This window comes from Balaenoptera ricei, chromosome 1, assembly GCF_028023285.1.
Source record: "Balaenoptera ricei isolate mBalRic1 chromosome 1, mBalRic1.hap2, whole genome shotgun sequence".
In the NCBI taxonomy this organism is placed as follows: domain Eukaryota; kingdom Metazoa; phylum Chordata; class Mammalia; order Artiodactyla; family Balaenopteridae; genus Balaenoptera; species Balaenoptera ricei.
In genome coordinates this window covers 87,971,903-87,995,249 of record NC_082639.1, presented here as the reverse complement: position 1 = coordinate 87,995,249, position 23,347 = coordinate 87,971,903, and the positions used below count along the sequence as shown (strand labels likewise).

The window sequence follows — 23,347 nt, the reverse complement described above, 5'->3', positions numbered from 1 at the left end:
TGTGCCATTATTTTATAGGCAGCATTGGATAGTCAAATTAAGTAGTCTCTGATCTGCCACTTCCTAACAGTGTGAATTCTTTAATCTCTGCAAAAAGTGAAGATCATAACACCTGCCTTATAGGGTTATGAAGATTAAATGGGATGACATATGCAAAGCGCCTGGTACATAATATGGCTCAGCAAATAGGTTTCCTCCTCTTCCTCCTACTTCTCCTCTTCTTTCTCTCCCTTGTTTTTGTTCTTCTTTCTTCCTCCCTTCATCCCTTCCTTCCTTCCTCCCTCCCTTCCTTCCTCCCTCCCTCCCTCTTTTTCTCTGTCTTTCGTCACAGAGGAGCTCTAACTAGGCAAGCCACTACCAAAGCTACTAGAAGCTTATGTGATTCTCAGAGCATTCAGGCAAGGCCTGAAAGCAATCAGTAGAGTCCTAGTAAATTCTCTTGGATTACTCAGAAAGCAGCCCAGACTCGTTAATGGACTTTGAGTATATGTAGCTACTTCATTTATCATCAGATGCAGAGAAAGTCGTAGGTGTTCAGTATGTGGAAAGACTCCAAAGAAGGTGCTCTGAGGGGAAGAAAGGAGGTGTCTGTGCAGGGCAAGGGTTTACAGGGATTAAATTCAGAGCTCCTTGAGAGATAAGGATTGTGTGTGGAAGGGTGAGGAAAGCAATCATCAACTAAACCAGACTTTGTTAGGAAGCTTTTGCTAAGGGATGCCTTACGAATAATCAAGTTTTCCAAACTGTAGAGTTGATTTATTGAGTTATTTTAAAAGTATTTACTATCTGCCATTCAGCAGCAGTTCATATCTTTGAACAAACAACTGAGGAGTTTATAAATATAAACATTTCAATTATAAAATATAACTTTAAAAGAATTGTTAATTTAAAAACATCTAAATAAGAATGAGCAGTCAAATGATTTTAGCTATTAAATATACAAGTGTATGAAATTAAGCTAGTAAAATAAAAATCAGGTGAAAAAAGAAAGTTTGTTTGTTTTTTTTCCATGTTGTCAATTTAAGGCCTAATGCAATCTATTTACATAGTGTGGTGAGTATGGACAAAATGTGGTCATAGCACAGCTACTGGATATTTTTATCTTCCCGGTCTTTCCTATGGTCCTCACAAAAGATAACAAATTTGCAGTGAGTGAGGCTTTGAAAGTTACCTAAGTTTCAAAGATGTGTAGGCTTTAAATTATTGTCATTATTATACCACAAAAATTCCATCTTTTTTCCATGTGTGGGCTAGAAAATGATTCTGACATTTCTCACATCTTTTTCTTCTGTGCTATCTATACTTTGTGATAATATTAATAATCCCATCTTATATTTGAGCTCTCCAATTTTTTTTCAGGTCCAACACCTCATTTTAAGCCAAGGCAATTAAAAAACTTTACTTGCTATATCCGAAGTTGCTGAGTCTGTACTAATTGTGTATGACGGTCAGGAAAGGACACTGAGAAGTGAAGTCAACCCCTGTGACCAATCAGAGAAGTAGAAGAGAGAAAATGTTAGTGAAGTAGTCCTATAGTGTCTTCTCTTCCAAAATATCATGGCTGAGGCTAGGGAGGGCCTGGGAAGAGGTGTGATGGGGGGAGAGTCCGCACACACCCTTATAACTGTCACCTGTCCTAAGATGAGAGAGTGGGTTGAGGCAGTGAAGAACTGCTTTTGATCTCTTGCCAAATGCCACGTAGGTGCTAGTAGTTTAGCACATGGATTTATTAATCTGTTCAACAACTCTGAAAGATAGATAATGTTACTACCATTTTGTAGATGAGGAAATGGGCTCAGAGAGCTATGGGTAAGTCACCCATACGTATTTTAAAAATGAGTCTCGTGTTGTTATGTTTTGGGGACCTTTACAGCAAAATTTCTGTTGTTGCTTTCTGGTGTGTTTTCTTAGTCTTAGAAATCCAAATGGAAGATCTGATTGTGCCCCTAAAAAGGAGAATGGCTTTTATACACTCAACATGGGACAAAGTCAAAATAAAGGTAGTTGTGGAGTATCTCAGAGAGGGCCATACCTGAGGATACTTTGTTCTAGAACCTGGATCTGGTGCTGGTCTTGTTGATTTTGTTTCTTCATCTCTTCCTGTTCTTTTCCACTGCTGATTCCATCTAGAAGCCATTTCTCCCTCAAGGCCTTTTTCTGATATCAGGAAACATAAATATATGTTCTTATAGCAATCGAAAATTCCAAAATCTGAATGTTTTCAAATCTTATTAATTTCAATAGTGGAAATATTAAAGAGAAATTGTTTTCTCTCACTGTCTTGCCTGAATAAATGTGATAGTTTCCTACTTTGCACCCTTCTTGACCCCCTTCTAAAGCCAGGGTTTATGTATCTGAATCCTATGTATATCCTAAGGTCTAGTTCAGGTCCCCCTTCTCTATGAAGATCTCTGTCGTACCTCTGCATCTTCCCCCACCCCCCTCAGCCTCACTTCACCCCCAGGGAACTCTCCTTCTTCAGAATCACACAGCAGTGTACGTTTACCTATACTGTATGTTTACTGTATTTTTAACAGTCATGTAGGGACCTCATCATGATGATGTCTTACTATGATTTGTTGGGTTGATGGGTGTATATCTTGTGTCAAAGTAGCAAGCTCCTTGAAGCCATTTGCTATTCATCCCAGTGACAGTACGTAGTGACCCCTCCAAAAAAAAAAAAAAATCTTTTGTGGGATTAATTGGAATGGTGGGCAAAACAAGAGATTGCTATTGTATCTTAAAGTAATTCAATGACAGTCTTAGGCTCTGTGGTTGACATTTATTGTTTTGCCTACCCAGTACCCCTTCTTTCTTCTGAGAGCCTCCTTGGTTCTAGATATCCTTTACGTTCAGCTCCCTACTCGTCCCAATCATATGATAAAATTCACCGATCTGTCTAAATATTTGTGAGTTGAATTTTTGTCAACTTTAATAAAACAGAAAAGATTTATGTTTCATCAGGTGGAAAAAAAATCCCCTCGAATTTGCATGAAAGAATTACATTCCTGGACTTGAGCCTAAGAAGACAAAGCAAATGAAGAAGACCTGTAAATTTCAGGGGGCTTTAGCTAGCATCCTCTCTGTATCTCAAGGGAAAACTGTTAGATATTATTTTCAAAGTGTTTGAGTTTCTTCTTTTCTTCCTGAAGAAAAGTACTGTCACTATATATCTATCTACCTTTGTAAATTATTTGTTCAATAATTATTCCCTGGGAACTTACTGTTTCTAAAATGGTGAGGAGAGAAGAATGGGAATTTTCCTGATTTTTTTGACACTTCTCTCTCAAACACCATGATTAGAATGAAAGCAAGTAAGAGGAATATTTGTCTTTTTTTAAAAACATGCTTTTTTTTTAAAAAAACAGAATTAATACAACTGGAATGTAAATACCTCTGAATTTAAAATAAATTTAAATAAGGTTGATTGGGGTAGATAATTACCAAAGGAAGTTTATTTTAACTAAGGCAATTTTTCTTCAAATCATTAAAAATATTACACTAATTCCAAATAAATGTTATTTGGAATTATAACTTGTAGAATAGATGAAATGTGGCCTGCTCTCGTTGAAGCAATGAGGGGGCCTGGAAGCCTACAGATGCACAGGACACAGTTTGAAAACCACTAGATTAAGTCAGTAATTATCTCAACCCAGATCATCATATTTGTGTTGGTTTTTTTCAGAGTTTCAAGAAATTGCATGTGGACAACACACCCCATAAAAGCAGTTTGTATTATTCCAGTTGGTAGCCAGATTCCTTCCCACAATGTTATCTTTTCCCTTAATTATAGCTGTTTAGTTGTTTGTAAAAATGTGTTCCCACAGACACAGTAAATATTATTAATAAAGGTCAAGATTTATTTCCTGATAATATGCCAAGAAAATCTCAATATATCAGCATTTAAGAATTTATCTTGATTTTAGTTTATTTTTATTTGATGGAATATGATGATATCTAATGCACAGTAAAGAATATAGATGACATCCATCAAAGTAAATTACAGTTCTTACAAACCACCTACAAGGATAGTTTCAGTCAATTACATCCATATCACTGTAAGAAACACTCAGATGGGATGGTCTTATGATGCTGAGTTGTAGAGGGTGGAGAATGGCTCCTGTGACATAATTAAGTTATGTTGGGGCTTCATTCTTGGTTCTTAGTCTGGTTAGGACTAAGAATAATTTTAATTTTAGCCTTATAAGCTTTGTTCATAGTTCAGGAATTGTCATTTAACTCTGGCAGAGAACTTTTTGCCTCTAAATATAAAATATATAATTTGGATGTGCAATCAGAATGATACGGTATAATCACATATTGTGGTAACCACAAAGTTATTTTGCCTTTATGTCACAGTTTAGACTTATGCTTTAGTCTATGAGATTGAGGAATAGAATAAAATCTATTTCACAACAATGACATTCAGAATCAAAAACCATAGTAACTAAATAAAAATATAAGTGACATGCAGGTAGTAGATCTTTTGGCAGTTTTTTAGGGGAAGGTTTTCCTGAAGCACTTCTATATTCTGCACAGCAGTTACAGGAGACGTTAAGAATAAATTAGTTTTTCATACCATGATTTAAATGGACTTCCAGAAATGTTTTCTAGGTTGAATACTAGGCAAGAAGATCAAGAGTGGACAAGTCTCAGAATGTTTGAATGTGAGAATGCTGTTAATGGCCGTGGAAACTCCCTTTCCAGGATGTCATTGGTATGAATGTCAGGTTCCAGAGCTAAAGGATATTAGAGTGAGTTACCACAACTATTTTGAAGTGTGTGTACTGCTCATACAGAAGGAGCACTTTGTAAATATTTACGTTTGTGTTGTTTAAAGTGAGTCATTGACATGTAATGAAATAATTTGCAATCGGGAAAGTGGTGAGGATAGTCACTGGAATGGAGACAAATGGATGAAGAAGAAAATAAAAAGAAAGGCTGGTAATTGCAGAAGCCAACAGAGATTTTTTGACTTGGTGAAGATATTTTGGAATCAATTTTTAGAACACTTCTGCACATTTTTGAACCCTATTTTGGAATTGTGCCTAGTTGCTGTTGGAATAGCCAACCATTTTCTGCAGAACTTGGAAGAATGTACTTACTGAAACAGCCATTCTCTCCTCTATGTTCCCTTTGCAGTTGATGCCTTGAATACAGTGTTCATCACAGTATAAATGTCATTATAAGTTTATGTGTTAGTTACCATTTAAGGGCACAGATCAAACTTATTTTATATTCTTAATGTCCAGCTTAGTACCTTGCACGTAATAGGTGCTTAATAAATGTTTATTGACTGAAGGCTTTCTACTTATCAGTTAAGACTCAGGTTAAATCCCACACCTTTAACAGAACCTTTTTTGACCACCCCAGATTAAAGAATTATTAATGCTTACACTTATGCTTAAATTTAAAAAAATCATCCTTTAACTTGTACTAATTATTTACTTAACCTTGAATTTCCCACTAGGTTGCAAGCAGAAGGGCTACAACTCTCAAGGCCACTGCTAGTCTCTAAGGCATTAATATGCAAATTAGGAAAAGGTACAGTTCCCCACTCCTACTCCTTCAGGTCAGTGCACAGCTTGGGAAGGTGGACAGCACTTTTGTGCAGAGAGAAAGAAACTTTGTCCTCCAGACAGAAGCAGCCCTGTGCCAGGGTGCACGGTTCCAAGGGAGTATGGGCAGGATTTCAGCACCCCGCTCTCTCAGGTAACTTTACGCAGTAAACCATCTGCACAACTGTGTGCTGCAGTCCAAAGCATGATACATGCTTTGATTGGATTGGATTAGAAGAGGTCTTCTGGGTTCCAGAAAGCAAACCTCTAGGGAACAGTATATATTACTTTTCGGACTGTTTTTGTTGAGTACTGAAATGAGGTGTCACCTCAGAAATGGACCTCTCAGTGTGTTAGAATTTTCCTGTGTGAAACTTACTTCCTAGAATGAACAGAGAGGATATATAAAACTTTTCTCCTACTGTGAACTCTAATGTTGTTTGGCTACTCATTCTGCAAGGATAGCAATTACTCAGAAGCAGTAATTAGTTCACTGTGAGATCCAAATTGCGTGTGTGTGTGTGTATGTTTGTGTGTGAAAGAGAGAGAGAGAATGATTTTGGAGTTAGAAATTGCCTATCTCAAAAATTGCTGTAGACTTGCTTTTGACTTCATTTGACTTGTATCAAAATGACTTGGGAAAATTTGTTATTTCATTGATTATTCTGGGAGTACACACTGCATTTCTTGGCTCTGTCTCCTACTCATGTAAATTCAATGTGACAAACTGTAAGGATAGCAGACTGACTACACGTCGAAATTATTCATCAAACATTGGAAATGTCAATTTGTATAGGAGCAAAGAAGCAAGCAGAATCCAGAGAACTGAGGCTAATTGGAATCCTAAACTGTGTCTTTTTTCTCTCAAGAGGTGGTTACTTGATCCAACAGAAAGATGGATTTAGCTGAATTCCACAAGTTTACCAAAAGATTGTAGACCCCACGAGTGTGCGGCATTGTTTCACTGAGGGATTTATTACATCTATGGATAGAAGCCCTGCCAGGTAAGTAGTTTCCTGCTTGGGCCTGTTCACAAGGAGCTCCTGTTTGTCATTTGGTTGCACCCTATGACTAAGCTACATAATAAAATGTGAGACTCAATGTGCTTAAATTACAAAATGACCACACCCATGAAAGATGTAAAGTCTGATTTTAAAAATGGAGGTTTATTTTTGGTTATGATCTCATGTTCTGTCAAAACAAAATAAAACAGAACCTTGAACCACACTCAAACAGCATTGAATTCATTGCACTGAGCTTTTAAATACGAGCATCCTTGAGCAGGCCAGACACTGTCTGCTTTGCACGCCCTGGGTAAGGGCTGGCTTTTCATTGATTTCAAAAGGGACTTCCCAGCTGGATCCACTCCCGAGGGATGTTAAGCAAGACTGTATTCAGGGCCAAACTATCGAGACCGAATTCTCAAGGTTACCCAAGAAAGTGAGGAAATTCAGTAATAAAGGGTAAAAGTAATAAAACCATGTTTTCAATTTTCCACATGTTTGCCAGGAGGTATTAGTCTCATATGCAAATATTACTAGCTTATTGGCTTCCCTTATGGTTATTAGGGTGTTAGTATAACTGTTGGAATTTTTTTCCTTCCTAAAACATCTTTACTACTGAAATTTGAGTGCAATTAGAATATTTGAATGCAAAATCATTGAAATGAAATTAAAGTCATAAGTTACCTTCAAATGCTGGTGCTTTAGTTTTTCTTCCTCTATTTTCAAACGCTTCTGTGAGATTTCTTCCTGTATTTTTCTTTTATCCTGAAATAAAAAGTGTTCCAACATAATCTATTTTTTTTCAATTTGCTTAAGTATGTTTCCTTGGGGATGCTGTCATTATCGAATGGCTGGCCAGTGGTATGCTCTTGGCATTGGTATGAAGCTGCTTTGGAAACTCCTATTTCAAGGCAAAAGAGAGCAAAGTGAGACATTCAAAGCATTTTACTGATGGAAAATGATATAAGGTGCTTTTTCAAAGAGAATTTAAAAATATTTTAATGTCTTTCCTTCCCCCCTCATCTTTTCTATCTTCCCCATTAAGTCTAACAAGATTGAGCTACTTAGAGATGCAATGGAAAATGTGAATTTTGAAATAGGAGGGAGTTTTGAAATAGGCATGAGGGAACATTGTGAGGAGAGAGACTGTTCCTGGCATAAGGCTGAAGAAACTACTGGGTAAAAGATCTGCTTATGTGGGAAAACAGGATAGCCTACAGAGCATTAGAACGCGAGGAAACTAGAAAGTGAGACTGTTTCCTTCTGTAAACCTTGCTATGGGAAGAGAGAGAGAGAGAGAAAAAAAGGGATCAGATAATGCATGTTAACACTAAGAGGACTTCTAGCAGAGGTTAAAAAAATTCATGGAGAGGTATAGTATCTTTCACCAAGTTTAAATTGCAATACCTTAAAATCCCAGATAGCATAACTATTGATACACAGAAGCTGTACTTTTTAGAAAATAGAGCCTGTATACTATATAGAAAGCCTGGTTTCAATTTCTGGCTCTGCCATTAACTAGCTGTGTGTCCTGGGACCAAATCCTTAACTTGGTGCCTCATTACCTCATCTGTAAAATGGAAGTAATAAGGGTATCTACCTCATAAGATGAGCATTAAATTAGCTAATATATGCAAAGGCTCCTAGAACAGTGCTTGATGCATAGTGCTCTACAAGTATTTGTTTAATACAATTAAGTAAATAAACACATAATCTGTTAATCACACAGAAAGCAACACACTAATTCTGATAATGGTTCCATTGGTCTGAAATGTTTTAGAGATTCCCTGTCTGGAGTTGTTTGAGACGTTTTGCAAGCCATGCAAAAAGACCCTTATTTCCTTATTTTTTGACCAGAGGTGACATTGTCCTCCATCTTATTTATGAGTTGTTTTTAAATCTGCTTTCAAAATTGAAAACTCCCAAAGGTAAACATTTGTTTCCAATGAAGACATCTAAAAAGAATTTGAAGCAGGCTCAGGAGGTAATTTAGAAGGGAGAATTCCAAAAATATTTGGCAGCATTATTGAAACAAGTGCATGGCTTCCTGATGTGACTCCTTTGAAGGTAAATCTCCTTTTTGAGGTATAAGTTCAGGTATATTTGTGGAATGTAACAGCATTCATTTGAACATACATTGTTGTCCAAATTTATGTCATGTTTCTCTTTGTGTGTAAGAAGTGTATATGACCTCATCTGTATTGTTTTTAAAATTTCATAAACAGCTCTTTTGAAAAAAAAAGAGCTAGGCAACAAGCATGGATATTCAGATTCACTTGTTTGTTTGGATGAAATCTGGTCATTAGGAATAAAAACTATGAAGACCTCTGTGAGTCAGTTCTCCATTATATCTCAAAACTGTTACCAAACAAATATTGGTAATATTTTAACTTATTGTGCCAAACATTTTGGTAAGTATTTTTCAGGCACTATTTAACTTAATAGTCATAATAACACAGATATAATAATATTACACTTAATAGTCATGATAACAAAGAGATATTGTAGTATTTTCATTTTATAGAAGAGGAAATGGAAGTTTCCGGAGATTAACTAACCAATCCAGGTTCTCACAACTAGTAAGTGGCAGAGCCAGGATTTGAAGCCAGGCAATCTGAGTTCAGCCTCTTAGCCAATTCACGCTACCATTTCCCTGAGTGGGAAATTAGTCCAGCTTCTCACATCTTCCCCATTGCCCTGTCTATCGGGAAGTACTGAGGTCTGGAGGCCAGCACAACCAGCGCCGGAGGAGGGCCCCTCATTAGAAAGGAGCACATTTTTAGTTCCCTGCATGCTGGTGTACAAACCGCCCACCTCTCTCCGTGGACAGCCCATAGAAAAGAGCACGTTATGTACGTGTGACCGTGACTGCTGAACCCAGCAACGCTTCCCCACCACTGCCGGTAATCAGTTTGGGTTGTTTGTTTCATCCTGAGGTTAGTAATAAGTTAATGAAAGCTGTGGGTAGAGGCAGGGCGTCTAAGTGTTTTGGCAACACGATGCTTATCGAAGGGTTGCTAAGGAATACCAATGTTTTGTCACTCAGAGGTAATGTGATGCCTCTCTCATATCAGTCTAGGTAGTTAAGAAGGTAATTTTATAATGTTATGGGCATGACTCTATTTTAAGATAGGAGTACTTTTCCTCATAAGATATTCATCAGCAGCAAGTTATTATCCTTTTGCCAAATTTCATAAAGATCTATAAGCATTACTGAAAAATATATGGCAACAATTTAGTTTCGTTATGGCAGAATAAATTATGTTTTACATGTAGTTCTATTGCTAGTATACCGAAAGTTATCATAGCCAGCTACTTCCTTCCCAATTATCATGGAATAAATGGATGTGAAATGCCATCTGCTTCCCAGAATTTCCCCAGAAGCTTGAGCATCTCTATATACACCTGTCATAATCCAGCACATCAGATATTTATTAATGTTAACCATTATGAATAACATATATTTCTTTTTTTAAAACATCTTTATTGGAGTATAATTGCTCTACAGTGGTGTGTTAGTTTCTGCTTTATAACAAAGTGAATCAGCCATACATATACATATATCCCCATATCTCCTCCCTCTTGCGTCTCCCTCCCTCCCACCCTCCCTATCCCACCCCTCTAGGTGGTCACAAAGCACCGAGCTGATCTCCCTGTGCTATGTGGCTGCTTCCCACTAGCTATCTATTTTACATTTGGTAGTGTATATATGTCCATGCCACTCTCTCAGTTCGTAATAACATATTTCTGTATACATTTTTTTAAAAATAAATTTATTTATTTTTGACTGCATTGGGTCTTCATCGCTGTGCGCAGGCTTTCTCTACTTGCGGCGAGCAGGGGCTACTCTTGGTTGTGGTGCGCGGGCTTCTCTTGTTGCGGAGCACAGGCTCTAGGCGCGCGGGCTTCAGTAGTTGTGGCTCGCGGGCTCTAGAGTGCAGGCTCAGTAGTTGTGGCGCACGGGCTTAGTTGCTCCGCGGCATGTGGGATCTTCCCCGACCAGGGCTCAAGCCCGTGTCCCCTGCATTGGCAGGCGGATTCTTAACCACTGCGCCATCAGAGAAGTCCTGTTTACTTCTTCAGTGTTCAACTAGTAAAGACGTTTTGTTCAATGAGCAATTGCCTAGATTTTCAGCTGTCTGACTTGGAATATTTTAGCAGCGGACACCCACAAATTCCAATTCTGTAAAAGCCTAGCTCTTAATTGTTTTGAAAATTAATTTAGTAACCTTGTACAACTATAAAGCTATTGTGACCATCTATGATTCATTGATATTACTACAATCACATACTTGATAAAAGTAAGCACAGTACTTAGGAGTGTGAGTATTTTAGAGATATTATTGATTAATGATTAGCTAATATTCTAAAATGCTTGACTCTATCAAGAAGGCAGGATTGATCCTGAGTTATTTAATTTTTAATTTATTCAGCACTTAGGGACTTCTGTATAAATGCTATGCTAAGGTGATGTTAAGAGTTGTGCTATGTTTGAAAATTATTCAGAAGTAGATACTTTCACCAAGGAGGTTACATTGTCTTTAAGACGGAAAATCAGGGGCTTCCCTGGTGGCGCAGTGGTTGAGAAGCTGCCTGCCAATGCAGGGGACACGGGTGCGAGCCCTGGTCTGGGAAGATCCCACATGCCGCGGATCAACTAGGCCCGTGAGCCACAACTACTGAGGCTGCGCGTCTGGAGCCTGTGCTCTGCAACAAGAGAGGCCGCGATAGTGAGAGGCCAGCGCATCGTGATGAAGAGTGGCCCCCACTTGCCGCATCTAGAGAAAGCCCTCGCACAGAAACGAAGACCCAACACAGCGAAAAATAAATAATAAAAATAAATAATAAATAAAAATTTAAAAAAAAAGAAGGAAAATCATTTGTGCAAGGAACTATAGTCTAAGAAATAAAGTGATAAATGTCATTACTAAGGCACAAGTGAGGTCTTGTGAGAGTTGAGGGGCAAAAGGGAGTGGTTGTTTCTAGATGATCTGGTTAGGAGAGGCTTTCAAGTAGCATCCAAATAGAGTATGTTGGGTAGTTGCTGGAGGGCTGGGGGTGGGGAGGAAGGGCATTCAACTCTAGAGCTCATTGTGAGCAAAGGCCTGTTTTAGAAAATTGGGACATTATTTGGAATAGCAAGTCTGGAATCCAAGTTGTCGTACAGAGAGTAGTGGGAAATGAAATAAGAAAATGAGATGAGGATAAATCCTTAATAGAGAATACTAAAAGGCAGGGAAAGGAGTTTAGAATTTATTTACATATTGAGATAGGGAGCAATGAAAGGTTTTCAGAGGGAGAGGAATAATAGAGTTAAAACCATGTTTTAAGAAGTTTAAAATAGCCTGATTTATAGATACTGAAGGAGGACAACTTGAAGGGGATAATCAGGCTACAACTCATACATAAGATCAAGAGAGCTTGAACAAGAGGTAACAGAGGGTGTGGATGTCAGAGATACCAAGGAGTTAAAATTAGCAGGACTTGGCAACTGATGACATATGGATGCAGGAGAGGAAGAGGTCAAATGGGGTATAAGGCTTTTATATCCAGGTAAACTGAGAGGAGAACAGAATCACTAATAGAAATAGGAAATTCAGGAGAAGAAAGAGAGTTTGGGAGGGAAGATGGTGATTCACACCAAGGTTGAGGTGTCTTTGGGACAACCTGGTGGAGTAATCTGGCAGGTAGTTGAAATGTTGGATGGAGCTAGATCAGAAGGGAAGTCAGAGCTAGAGATAAAGATGCCAGAGTTTTGGAAGGGATAGCTGAGGCCAGGAGACTACATCAGAGCATGACAGGAGACATATTTATGTAAAGGAGAGCTAAAGACAGAGCCTTCGTGAAACACCTACATTTAAGAGGTATTGGAGGAAGGGAACCCATATGGAAATTTATTTTGGGATTAATTAGACATTATTGATAATAGAACTTGGTGAATTCAATTAGGCAAATGGTTTCAGATTCATTCTGATAGAAGTATCTTGTAACTTCTTGACTACCTCTGCTGATATTTTCACCGTTTAAGGGCTCAAAAGAACAATAATAGAAGCTACTATTTGGACTTAAATACTACCAACAACGCAAAACATCCTGGTGAAATGCAATCCTAGAATTGAATCCTGAGCATAGTTAGAGGTTTACTACATTTCAATGAAAGTAGATTTTTTAAATTCTTGAAAAAAATTCTTGAAAAATTATTTTAAAAATTTCTTGAAAAGAGGCAAACATTTTAAGATGGAAGATAGATCATGAAGTATGGGCAATTTACGAATGGAAATATTGATACACAATTAAAAGATTATCTCAAGTAAAAAGAAAAGAGAACTAAACAAAACCAAACTAAATAGCTTAATATCACTGGGAGCTTCCCCAAAGCTCGTGAAACCAAGAATACAGATAAACAGGTGGTACCCATTTGTAATAGGTACAAATATGTACAAATATGTAAATAAGGTACAAATTCAGGGTGACAAGACGTGAAGCATGTGAAGAACACTGAGGACACAAAAAGCATGTGTGTATAAGTAAATATATATATATATATTCAATATTTAAGTTACGTTGAGAGCAAAAAGACTACTGCTGAGATGCAGAGTGTAATATCAACATGTCAGAGATAAACTAGAACTACTACACTCCTATTTTACTTCCATTTTTTTTGATTAAGGAGAATAATCTTGATCCTGGAAAGGGTAGAACAAATATGCTTAAAGGGAAATCAAAGCCCAAGAGGATATAAAGCACCGAAGACAGAACTGCTCAGACTCTGATGGGTTTCATATCAGGGAGCAGAAAAATTTATAGGCATGACAGGAAAATATTATCAAGTAGTCTTGGAATCTTGGGTGAAGTGAAGAGGCATCAGAAGGCTGCAAGTGGCAAATGACCCAGTTTTTTGAAGAGAGAAAAAGGTGAATTATGAATATTTAATGACTGGTGAATGTATTGGTTAATACCTGGCAAAGTTGTAGAATGAATTATTAAATAGTCTTGTATTTAGACAAGGAATGTCTAAGAGATAGCATTCAGTTATTAAAAACAAAGCATTTAAGACTATTTCTTTTGCTTAATTTTTTAAGATCTGCTGATGATGACGATTATGATGGTTGTAACAATAGCTAACATTTATTGAGAGCTTTTTATGTGTCAGGAACTACTTAGAGCACTTAAATGTATCAATTTATTTAATTTTCCCCAAGTCTCTAGGAAGTAGGGACCACGTTTATCCCCCTTATGCAGGTAAAGAAACTGAGGAGCACAGGAACCTAGATCATGGGAATTCAGTATATCTTGGTTTTAGTATGACTTTTGACAAAATTTCTTATTTTTTTTCTTCTGGAAATTTGTGTAAATGTGAACAGAGAGGAATATTTATTTGAAAGTGATTGTCTTAACATTTTTTAAAAAAAACCAATGCCCTATAAGGGATAGAAAAATAAAACTAAGCCCCTACCAGAAGGCAGACAGCAGAAGAAAGAAGAACTACAATCCTGCAGCCTGTGGAACAAAAGCCACATTCACAGAAAGATAGACAAGATGAAAGGGCAGAGGGCTATGTAGCAGATGAAGGAACAAACAAAAACCCAGTAAAACAACTAAATGAAGGGGAGATAGGCAACCTTTCAGAAAAAGAATTCACAATAATGATAGTGAAGATGATCCAGGACCTCGGAAAAAGAATGGAGGCAAAGATCGAGAAGATGCAAGAAATGTTTAACAAAGACCTAGAAGAATTAAAGAAAAAACAAACAGAGATGAACAATACAATTAACTGAAATGAAAACTACACTAGAAGGAATCAATAGCAGAATAACTGAGGCAGAAGAACGGATAAGTGACCTGGAAGACAGAATGGTGGAATTCACTGCTGTGGAACAGAATAAAGAAAAAAGAATGAAAAGAAATGAAGACAGCCTAAGAGACCTCTGGGACAACATTAAATGCAACAACATTCGCATTATAGGGGTCCCAGAAGGAGAAGAGAGTGAGAAAGAACCAGAGAAAATATTTGAAGAAATTATAGTCAAAAACTTCCCTAACATGGGAAAGGAAATAGCCACCCAAGTCCAGGAAGCGCAGAGAGTCCAATACAGGATAAACCCAAGGAGAAACACACTGAGACATATAGTAATCAAATTGGCAAAAATTAAAGACAAAGAAAAATTATTGAAAGCAGCAAGGGGAAAATGACAAATAACATACAAGGGAACTCCCATAAGGTTAACAGCTGATTTCTCAGCAGAAACTCTACAAGCCAGAAGGGAGTGGCATGATATACTTAAAGTGAAGAAAGGGAAGAAGCTACAACCAAGATTACTCTACCTGACAAGGATCTCATTCATTCGATGGAGAAATCAAAAGCTTTACAGACAAGCAAAAGCTAAGAGAATTCAGCACCACCAAACCACCTCTACAACAAATGCTAAAGGAACTTCTCTAAGTGGAAAACAAAAGAGAAGAAAAGGACCTACAAAAACAAACCCAAAACAATTAAGAAAACGGTAATAGGAACATACATATCGATAATTACCTTAAACATGAATAGATTAAAATAAACAACCTAACCTTACACCTAAAGCAATTAGAGAAAGAAGAACAACAAAACCCCAAAGTTAGCAGAAGGAAAGAAATCATGAAGTTCAGATCAGAAATAAATGAAAAAGAAATGAAGGAAACGATAGCAAAGATCAATAAAACTTAAAGCTGGTTTTTTGAGAAGATAAACAAAATTGATAAACCATTAACCAGACTCATCAAGAAAAAGAGGGAGAGGACTCAAATCAATAAAATTAGAAATGAAAAAGGAGAAGTTACAACAGACACCGCAGAATACAAAGCATCCTAAGAGACTACTACAAGCAACTCTATGCCAATAAAATGGACAACCTGGAAAAAATGGACAAATTCTTAGAAAGGTGTAACCTTCCAAAACTGAACCAGGAAGAAATAGAAAATATGAACAGACCAATCACAAGTAATGAAATTGAAACTGTGATTATAAATCTTCCAACAAACAAAATGATGGCTTCACAGGTGAATTCTATCAAACATTTAGAGAAGAGCTAACACCCATCCTTCTCAAACTCTTCCAAAAAATTGCAGAGGAAGGAACACTCCCAAACTCATTCTATGAGGCCACCATCACCCTGATGCCAAAACCAGACAAAGATACTATAAAAAAAGAAAATTACAGACCAATATCACTGATGAATATAGATGCAAAAATCCTCAACAAAATATTAGCAAACAGAATCCAACAACACAATAAAAGGATCATACACCATGATCAAGTGGGATTTATCCCAGGGATGCAAGGATTCTTCAATATACGCAAATCAATCAATGTGATATGCCATATTAACAAACTGAAGAATAAAAACCATATGATCATCTCAATAGATGCAGAAAAAGCTTTTGACAAAATTCAACACCCATTTATGATAAAAACTCTCCAGAAAGTTGGCATAGAGGGAACCTACCTCAACATAATAAAGGCCATATACGACAAACCCACAGCAAACATCATTCTCAATGGTGGAAAAACTGAAAGCATCTCCTCTAAGATCAGGAACAAGACAAGGATGTCCACTCTCACCACTATTATTCAACATAGTTTTGGAAGTCCTAGCCACGGCAATCAGAGAAGAAAGAGAAATAAAAGGAATACAAATTGGAAAAGAAGAAGTAAAACTGTCACTCTTTGCAGATGACATGATACTATACATAGAGAATCTTAAAAATGCCACCAGAAAACTACTAGAGCTAATCAATGAATTTGGTAAAGTTACAGGATACAAAATTAATGCACAGAAATCTCTTGCATTCCTATACACTAATGATGAAAAATCTGAAAGAGAAATTAAGGAAACACTCCCCTTTACCACTGCAACAAAAAGAATAAAATACCTAGGAATAAACCTACCTAGGGAGACAAAAGACCTGTATGCAGAAAACTATAAGACATTGATGAAAGAAATTAAAGATGATACCAACAGATGGAGAGATATACCATGTTCTTGGATTGGAAGAATCAATATTGTGAAAATGACTATACTACCCAAAGCAATCTAAAGATTCAATGCAATCCCTATCAAATTACCAATGGCATTTTTTACAGAACTAGAACAAATCATCTTAAAATTTGTATGGAGACACAAAAGACCCCGAATAGCCAAAGCAGTCTTGAGGCAAAAAAATGGAGCTGGAGGAATCAGACTCCCTGACTTCAGACTATACTACAAAGCTACAGTAATCAAGACAATATGGTACTGGCACAAAAACAGAATCATATATCAATGGAACAAGATAGAAAGCCCAGAGATAAACCCATGCACCTATGGTCAACTAATCTATGACAAAGGAGGCAAAGATATATAATGGAGAAAAGACAGTCTCTTCAATAAGTGGTGCTGGGAAAACTGGACAGGTACATGTAAAAGAATGAAATTAGAACACTCCCTAACACCATACACAAAAATAAACTCAGAATGGATTCGAGACCTAAATGTAAGACCAGACACTGTAAAACTCTTAGAGGAAAACATAGGAAGAACACTCTTTGACATAAATCACAGCAAGATCTTTTTTGATCCACGTCCTAGAGTACTGGAAATAAAAACAAAAATAAACAAATGGGACCTAATGAAATTTCAAAGCTTTTGCACAGCAAAGGAAACCATAAACAAAACGAAGAGACAACCCTCAGAATGGGAGAAAATATTTGCAAACGAATCAACGGACAAAGGATTAATCTCCAAAATATATAAACAGCTCATGCAGCTCAATATGAAAGAAGCAAACAACCCAATCCAAAAATGGGCAGAAGACCTAAATAGACATTTTTCCAAAGAAAACATACAGATGGCCAAGAAGCACATGAAAAGCTGTTCAACATCACTAATTATTAGAGAAATGCAAATCAAAACTACAATGAGGTATCACTTCACACCAGTTAGAATGGGCATCATCAGAAATTCTACAAACAACAAATGCTGGAGAGGGTGTGGAGAAAAGGGAACCCTCTTGCACCGTTGGTGGGAATGTAAATTGATACAGCCACTATGGAGAACAGTATGGAGGTTCTTTAAAAAGCTAAAAATAGAATTACCATATGATCCAGCAATCCCACTGCTGGGCATATAGCCAGAGAAAACCATAATTCAAAAAGACACATGCACCCCAATATTCATTGCAGCACTTTTTACAATAGTCAGGTCATGGAAGCAACCTAAATGCCCATCGACAGATGAATGGATAAAGAAGATGTGGTACATATATACAATGGAATATTACTCAGCCATAAAAAGGAATGAAATTGAGTCATTTGTTGAGTCGTGGATGGATGTAGAGACTGTCATACAGAGTGAAGTAAGTCAGAAAGAGAAAAACAAATATCGTATATTAACACATGTATGTGGAACCCAGAAAAATGGTACAGATGAACCGGTTTGCAGGGCAGAATTTGACACACAGATGTAGAGAACAAACGTATGGACACCAAGGGGGGAAAACCACGGGGGGTTGGGGATGGTGGTGTGCTGAATTGAGCAATTGGGATTGACATGTATACACTGATGTGTATAAAATTGATGACTTATAAGAACCTGCTGTATAAAAAAAAAACAAAAACAAAAACTAAGCTCAATAAAAAAGTAAACATAAACATACTGAGCTAACTTTCTGAACCGGAATTTCAAGGGTGAAGTGGGTGTGCACTGGAAGACTTATTGCTAGAAGCTGCTCCAGGCAACTTTAATGAACAGCCAGGTTTGGGAACCAATGAAATAGAAGATGACCAAGCCAAGATTTCAAACATCTTGTCTGGTAGGAAAAATGGCCCCAAATTAATGATTAATTTTGTTATTAATAAATGTAAACTATGAAACTTATAGGATATGTTAATTGCAGAACAGTTGAAAAATCTAGACAACTTTAAAGAAAAATATAAAAATCTCCTATACTCCCACTACTTTAGAAATAACTACTATGTACATTTTGGTGCATTTTATTCCAATATTTTTTTCAGTATACCCAAAACACAGATATGCAAATTTATACAAACACACATGTGCAAACCACGCAAGGAGGCCCATACACATAGTTTTGTGTTCCACCTTTTGCACTTAATATTGTGTCGTGAGCATTTCTCATTTAATTGAATTTTATTAATAAAAATATTGAATTTTATTCAGAGTATTGTAATTTGCTTAATCAGTCTCCCTTTTTCTGCCTTTTAGGTTGTTTTGAATCTTTTGCTGTTATAAGTGGTTGTATGATGAAGTTTCTTGTTTGTAAAATTTTGACCACTTTTGTCTGATTATTTCCTCAGGATTGGTCCCTAGAATTTAGTTAGCTCGTCAAGGGGTAGGGATGTTTTAAAAATTCTTGATGCAGATTGGTAAAAGGACTTCAATGAAAAGTTATTTTAACTTATATTTCTGCAAAACAGTGTCCATTACCTCACTCTAATTAGGAATATTATAAGTAAAAGATCCTTTAGCAATATAAGTAGAGCAAAAATAGTGTCTTATTTTGATGTCTTAATCAGATTTCTGATATTAGTGTGGTCAAATATTTTTCATAATTTTCTTGGCTATTTGTATTATTTATTTTTTAAAATTGCCTGTTTGTGATGGCTACCTATTTTTGGGTAAAGCCTATTAATTAGTTGATCAACAATTTGTAGGAACTCTTTGAATTAGGAATAGTAACCTTTTGTTTGCCATACTAATTGTAAATAATTTTTCCTATTTGCCTTTAAATTTTATTTATGGTGTTCCTGGAAGTACTGAAAGTTTTTTCCTATTGCTTTTATGTTTTTAATATCTTTTACTATCTGAGATACAGTAATTATTCATCCATATTTTCTTCCAGTTTCCTAAAGAATTTTAAAAAAACTCTTAAATCCAGCCTAATTAATTTTGATTTATGGTAAACGCTGAGGGTCTAATATTTTTTCCCCAAATTTTAAACTAAATCTGAATTTTTATCAAAGAATTCTTTCCTATTGGTTTACTTTTTTTGTTTACTAAATTTATCATTTACTAACTTTTATCATTTACACTAAAAAAAATGTACATTAGGGCCTGGCTCTAGGTTATCTGTATAGTGTCTTTAGTTATAGATTTTGGTACTATGTAGCACCAATGAGATAAATTAACATTTTATTGGGCAAGTTTTCCTTTGTTGCTTTTCTCTAAAATGTCTTGATTAGTAGCAGTAGTTTATTTTTCCAGTTGGACTTTGGAATCATTTTGTTACATTCCAATAGAAACTAAATTGAAAACTCAACCAATTCCTTATGCTTCATCACTCCCTACCAAACCAAAAAAAAAAAAATCAACCAACCAATCAACCAAACAAGCAAACAAACAAAAAAACCACACACCCTGATGGAATTTAAAAGTTACTCCTAATAGTAATTATCTTTATCCAGAGATAATCAGAGATCGATACTGTTATATATGATTTACATCTGCATGATATATTATAGCTCATATAAAATTTGAATTGTTTGTTACACACTTAGTAATCTTATTTTTTTAATATATCATGAACATAATGATATACCATGTCATTAAATAGTTTTCTAAATTATTTTTAATGGATGCACATTATTCTATTTCACATACATGCATACATATACACACACATTTATATGTGCACTGTGTTTATTCAGCTAATCCCTATTTTTGGACGTTGAATTTGCTTCAACTTTTGTACTATATACTATAGAAATGATTCTGTTATGCTATGAACATCTTAGGAATCCATCTTGTATGTATCTCTTATTTTTCTTTAGTATAAATTTCCTTGTTAATGAAATTCTTGGTCAAAGGGTAAAACAGTTTTTGAGTTTTCTTTTACCAATTGCCAAATTATCCTGTTTTAGCAATTTCATGGTGCCATCAGAAGTGAACAAGAATGCCTCGTTAGAGATTTTGATTGGAATTGCATTAAACTTAAAATGAATTTGAAAATATATGACAGCTTTTTTTGTATTCAAACATTACCTCAAGGAATGGTGTGCTTCTCTAGACATATATATTATATCACTTAGTAAAGTTTCACTATATATATCCTGCACAGTTCCTTAGTAGGTATAAAAACATAAAGGTTTCTTCATATAAATTCTGCACATTTTCTAAATAGGATTATTTTTAGGTTTCAACAGTTTAAAAAAAAATGTAGCTATCAGGAATGGGATGTTTTCACATTACAATTTCTGACTAATTATTGTTTTTCAGAAAGCTATTGATTTTTGTATATTCATTGTGTATCTGAATACTGAGCTTTCAAGTTAATTCATTATTAATTTTAGAGACACTGAAGTGAGGACCAGAGAGTTTATCAGCTTTCCCAAGTCATAAAGTTGGTCTCGTGTTGGAATTGGTATTGAGCCTAATTTTCTATAATTCCAAAGATAATGCTCCTTATACCACTCCTTATCACTTCCCAAATATATCTGTAGAAATACGATTAGCCAAACAAGGGAAATTATAGCAGTAAGCTCTCTGTACTGGTCAGAGTGTTCTGTTCAACTCTCAGCACCAAATTTTAAGGGTGACACTGACATTTAAAAGAGTGTCTAGAATGAGCCTGTGATATGAGGAATGATTGAAATCAAGAAAATAAAGCTGTACAGCTTCAATGGCTAGAGTCATGATTGGGAAGCAGTTAAAAGACACTAGATTCTGGCACATTATGTCAGAACTCAACACACAGTGAGTTGTTCTCAAATGGAACAGGGTATTTTGGGAGGTATTAATCCACCTGATATTGGAAGTGCTCAAGGAGAGGCTGGGTGAGCATCTCTTGAGCATGGTGTAACGGGGATGGGAATGTGGATGAAGAAATCCCTAAGTTTTCTCCTGGTCCTTTGATTATTTCTGAATTTAGCTTTGAAAAACCCTAATTCTTATGTTAGCCATAGGAATTGGATGTAGTTAACACTACTACTTACGGGGTGAATTAAAAAGCACAAATTTTCTAAACCTTATTTTATTTAGTAAATTTAGTCTTCTTTCCCAGCTTTACAACAAATTCTGACAGATCTCTAAATAGAATCTGGTTTATGTTCTACTCTTTTATTCCTTTGTCTACCCTTTCCTGTTTGTTCTAATGAATTGTGACAAAACAAAACAAAACAAGGATAAACAACAAACACAAAACAAACTCCTGAATAATCAAAGGGTGATGATAAACTTGGCCATGTCTTCAGTAAAAAAAAAAAAGCAACTGTTAGCTGGGCAGACAATCATTAGCTGTTTCCCTCCTTTCAGCTTGATGGTATTCACTCATTCACTTATTCATGATGGGTTTTTTGGGCTCCAGCTAGTGTGGAGCTCAGTGTTGGGGGGCTGTGAGAGATGCAACAATGTCTTTGCCTTAAGAAATCCTGGCTGGAAGGGAAGAGACTATGTAATGGAAGTGGGATGGGGAGAAGGTAACCGAGGCTTAGAATATGGGATGCTCCGAAAAATGATTCTGTCCCATTCCTGGTAAAGCCATAACAAATGCTTCTGCAATGGCATCACATTCTTTCCTTTCCCACTTTTACTCCTATCAGCCTGGGGAAGAGGAGAGGAGACCGCAGGGTATGAAGGACTGGTTTGGGTTAAGAAAGGGGATTACGTGAAGCAGAACCTCCATAGATTCTTCTCTTTGGTCCACTTCAAACTTTATTAAGAGTGAACAACAGAGGAAGTTCTGAACAGGGTGAGGTTTATGGGTTTGAAGTTTACTAGAATTTATTGTGATGTCATGAGCAGAGACTCTGCCATTTTCTACTATTTAACTAATCCCTTAGCTTTCCTTGGTCTTAGGTTTTTCACCTATAAAATGGGGATGGCAACATCTGCTTTTGAAAATACTCATAGGACTGTTTGGACAAATGAGATAATGAATGTGAAAGTTTTTATTTTTATTTTTATAGTCTAAATGCTACTCAAGAATAGGTTAATTATTATTATTTTATTTTTTTAAATTGAAGTATAATTTACAATGTGTTCATTTCAAGTGTACAGCAAAGTGATTCAGTTATATATATATATATATATTCTTTTTCAGATTCTTTTCCATTATAGGTTATTACAAGATACTGAGGATAGTTCCCTGTGCTACACAGTAGGTCCTTGTTGGTTATCTATTTTATATATAGTAATGTATATATGTTAACCCCAAACTGTTATTATTTTTTCCATCTTTTTTTTAAAAATTGAAGTACAGTTGATTTATAATGTTGTGTTAATTTCTGCTGTACAGCAAAGTGATTCAGTTTATATATATATATTCTTTTTAATATTCTTTTCCATTATGGTTTATCTCAGGATGTTGAATATAGTTCCCTGTCCTATACAGTAGGACCTTGTTGTTTATCCATTCTATATGTAATAGTTTGCATCTACTAACCCCAAACTCCTAAAACTATAATTCAAAGAGATACATGCACCCCTATGTTCATAGCAGCACTATTCACAATAGCCAAGACATGGAAACAACCTAAATGTCCATCAACAGATGAATGGATAAAGAAGATGTGGTACATATATACCTCGGAGTGTTACTCAGCCATAAAAAAGAATGAAATAATGCCATTTGCAGCAGCATGGATGGACCTAGAGATTATCATACTAAATGAAGTAAGTCAGAAAGAGAAAGACAAATACCATAGGATATCACTTATCTGCGGAATCTAAAATGTGACACAAATGAACTTATTTACAAAACAGAAACAGACTCATGGACATAGAGAACAGACTTATGGTTACCAAGGGAGAGGGG

General features: G+C 36.1%; 1 protein-coding gene across 1 annotated transcript in view; it reads right to left on the bottom strand.

Moving 5' to 3' along the window:
- Positions 1 to 23,347, bottom strand: part of PALMD (palmdelphin) — a 53,494-nt gene that overhangs the window by 23,112 nt on the left and 7,035 nt on the right. Inside the window, exons 2-3 of the mRNA XM_059900422.1 lie at positions 7,247 to 7,327; positions 2,033 to 2,157 (exon numbers count right to left, since the gene is read on the bottom strand). Of these exons, the coding sequence (XP_059756405.1) occupies positions 2,033 to 2,157; positions 7,247 to 7,327 (206 nt within the window). The remainder of the gene's footprint in view (positions 1 to 2,032; positions 2,158 to 7,246; positions 7,328 to 23,347) is intronic.